This window comes from Rosa chinensis, chromosome 5 (genome assembly GCF_002994745.2).
Source record: "Rosa chinensis cultivar Old Blush chromosome 5, RchiOBHm-V2, whole genome shotgun sequence".
NCBI classification, from domain to species: domain Eukaryota; kingdom Viridiplantae; phylum Streptophyta; class Magnoliopsida; order Rosales; family Rosaceae; genus Rosa; species Rosa chinensis.
Window position 1 is genome coordinate 3,653,072 of NC_037092.1, and position 3,587 is coordinate 3,656,658.

At 36.8% G+C, this 3,587-nt stretch overlaps 1 protein-coding gene across 1 annotated transcript; it reads right to left on the reverse strand.

Annotated features, from left to right (window-relative positions):
- Positions 1-795: 795 nt before the first annotated feature.
- LOC112167769 (putative cyclin-D6-1) lies at positions 796-2,930 on the reverse strand. Its single transcript, XM_040507154.1, has 6 exons — positions 2,623-2,930; positions 2,253-2,339; positions 2,056-2,151; positions 1,655-1,859; positions 1,419-1,549; positions 796-1,331 (listed from the first exon to the last, which is right to left on the reverse strand). Exons 1-6 carry the CDS (start codon positions 2,887-2,889, stop codon positions 1,014-1,016), a joined length of 1,104 nt encoding a protein of 367 aa, XP_040363088.1. The 5' UTR covers positions 2,890-2,930; the 3' UTR covers positions 796-1,013.
- Between the last annotated feature and the right edge of the window lie 657 nt (positions 2,931-3,587).

The following is a 3,587-nucleotide window of genomic DNA, read 5'->3' on the forward strand; positions in this document are numbered from 1 at the left end:
CAGATCTAATGGAATCTCATTATATTTAAGCAATCAATCCAAAGGAAAACTCCACTACTGACATGGGTAATTACATATATTGATTAGATATGGATGGCAGATACTTATTGTAGATCTTCTGTTCCAATGTACTTCGATGAAATTTTGGATGAAGCTTTAGATTCAATATCTTGATCTGGGTTGCAGATTCGACAGAGGCGCAAGATAATTTTGGGTAGGTCTCCTCTGCTCTAGTTTGCAGGCGGCGATGGAAATAAGAGAACAGTAAGGTCGACTTCCCGATTATAATCGCACATCATTTTTTTTTTTTTTTTTTTTCAGACTGTCTGTTAACGCGTGTAGTGCACGCTCTGTTAACAGAGCCCTGGTGACCACCCACTTGGGTGGGCTGTCATTTGTTTTTACCGTTTGACCCTTTGACCAAACCATGCACTCATTTTGTTATTGAAGCATTTTCAAGTCCATGTTGCCCCAAGGCCCAAGCAAACTTTAGCTTGTTGGGTTGTCTTTGCCTTAATCTCTTCTAAATAATTCGCCGAACACTTTGTTCCTATACTTTTGTGAAGAGGAGAAGGGGTTAACCAAAACAAAGAAAACTCCCAAATAGCACATAGCTCGACAGCTTAGTAGGTTAATATATAAATTAGAGTGGAGGTGATTGGACTCTACCAGATCCATCTTCACTAATGTTGTCCCAAGTCCCAACTTAACTGCGTAACAGTGAAAATTGTGTTTTATCCGAAAACCATTGGAGCTCTAGAGTCAAGGATAGACAATCTTATTTAAACCAACATCCATCAAACAATATTGGCTCTGTTTTTTTTTCCCCTGTATTCTGAGAACAGCAGGATAAGCTAGTACTACTATCTAACAGACTAACACTGAGTTTCCTTCCTCCTCTAGTACGCTTCAAACAATAACAATCAAAATGTTTGGCTCAGCTTTCTGATTCGGAGTGAGGCCAATTATTATATATAATCTCGGCTTAGACAAGAAATTAGCAAATGAATCAACTAACAATGTTGAAAATGATGAGAAGAAACCTGAAACCTATTTTCACTTGTACAAAAACCATTCAATCTACGCCGCTTGCTGTCTCTCTTCTCTGCCACCATTACACTACTAGTACTAGAATCAGCATATGCTGCGGCCGCAGCGGTGGTGGTGGTGGCACCGGTGCTATTAACCTCGCTTTCGGAGCTAGAGAAGTAACGATGGTCCAGCACGCTCATTGGAGTTCTAGTTGTGCATGACAGAGTATCTAAAACTGAGTCGTACCCTTCATTCACTATCATTTCTTGCATTAGGTTCAAGCATTTCAACAAACTCTCCTGCAATTAGAGCAACCTGTTGTAAGTATCATTAAGGAAAATTTAGTTCTAAATTATTTTGTTCCTTCATATTGACAATGTACTCACTTTATTTACATATTGGCAAGATGATATTGAAACTTTTAAACTAGGAAACTGCAATGGGAGTAGCTCATGACTCGCAAACAAAACCGCCGATGCCGCAATTACCGATGGCTTAAACTCAACGAATTTGATTTCTGTGACCAAAAAAAAAAACCAAAATTAAAGGTTAGTTTAATTATAGCGATTGATATTGAAGAAATGGGCATTGAATTTTGAATGTGAATTACTAGAACAAGTACCATTATGGGCATTGAAGATGACATCTGAAGCTCGACTTTTGAGGGCTTGAGTGAGTGGTCGCTCATTTATGTCCACCAAAGAGACAAAGAAATGTAGAAAGGAGAAAGGAGTTATTGATCTCATCCTCCAATTTAAAGTGTCGAGAATCACAAGCTCCATTTTGTTAATCGTTTGCGCCTCAAACATGAAACCTTCTTCTCTTCTCTGTTTCATATATGGCTATGAGTTCCCATATGCAACTTAAGTACTTCCGCACAATATATGGTACTCCGAAGAATGTCATACTCGGGGTTTTCCACTGTTAAAATCAAGTGAAAAACACCGCAGTATCGTATACTCCGGAATACCATAGAGTCCCTTAATTGTCAGTGAAGTTAACAAAATTAATTAATTTCATTACCTGAAAATCAGAGAATGAGAATGAAGTGTTCTTCATTTTTGCAGCTAGAGACAGGCAGGCGACTTCAACAAGTCTTGAAACCCAAGGCTTTCCTTGCTGCAATGTGAATGATGAAATTAGACTCAATGTGATGTCTTGGAATTTTAGTAGGTTCGACAATAATTGCATGTCGAAAATCGACTTCTTTAACTATTTACCGGAATGTTTTGCTTGGAAATGAACCGATCCATGTAGTCAATGGCAAGGTAAGGAATGAAAGGGTCAAGGTTGGAGGAATACTGTGCCTGATAAACACATAAAAGACAAGTACTTTAGACCAATATCCAAGAAAACAGAAAGAATCATAGTACTAGCTAAGTAACATAATTATTTTTGTTCTTAGTCTGAAAAAAGTACTAGTATTTTGCCTATAGAACAGAGAAATGCTTCAAATAGAGGAGAAACACAGTACTGGTAGTTATTTTATAATACTATCTTTGTTTTTGGTCTCAGTTACAGAGTACTTGTATTTCACCTATAAGAACATAGAAATGCTTGAAAACAGAGTAGTACTAGTATTCAATTTACCTGTAAAAACAGAGAAATGGCCTCGAGTCGAAATGAGCAGTAGAAATCCGAGTGTATGGAGCTGGTTAAGAAGTTCTGTGAGGGCATGTGATCGGTTTCTGAGGCAAATAGATCTGGGATAGAATCTGGGTTGTGTTCTTCAAGATCAAAGAGCTCCATGTTCGACTTGTTTTGAGTGATTGATGAGGAGCTCAAGGAGTTAAGGACATGGGAGCAAAAGTTGTTAGAGGAAGAGAGTAATAATGATGGGAAAGAGAAGCTTCGCATTCTGTGTTGATAAAGAGGTGGTGTGGCGAGTCTCAACTCTCAAGTCCTCTTCTCACCTTCAATTTTTCTCTGCACCACCATTAACTTATATGCATGTTGGTCCCTTTTTCGTCACTCTCATTGGAAAAGAAAACAGGATAACTTAGGTTAGAGCCTTTAATGCTTTTTAACCCCCAGTAGAATTCCCATATTAAAAGACCATATTTTGTTCTTTTAAATAGACTCCCATTTGAGAACATGTATCTTTATATGTGTGACTGGTGAGTCTCTTCAAAGTCCGCTCTGCTGTCATCTCGAATTTAAAGCGTTCAATCTAAACATTAAGTTTTTACATATTATAAATATATGAAAATTAGGTGATCAGTTTTACTCTTAAGGTTTAAAAAAAAAAAAAACTAACTTCCGTTGTCTTATGAGAATAATCTATGAGCTATGCTTTGAAATACAATAGCCGATTGTTTGAAAAAAAATGTGGTTTTACAACTTAAAGTGACTAAGTGAGGCATTTTAAAAGCAATGTCAACTTGTTATAATGTTTAATGCGTACTAAAGCAGTGCACTTTATTATGATATTTAAAAATTATCTTTATAATATATAGCTACTACTTTAGCTACTTACCTCTCACCAATTATTACGAGAGTATCCAAAATTACATAATAAATAGCTTAATTTACTCTCGTTACTGAAGAATCTTGAT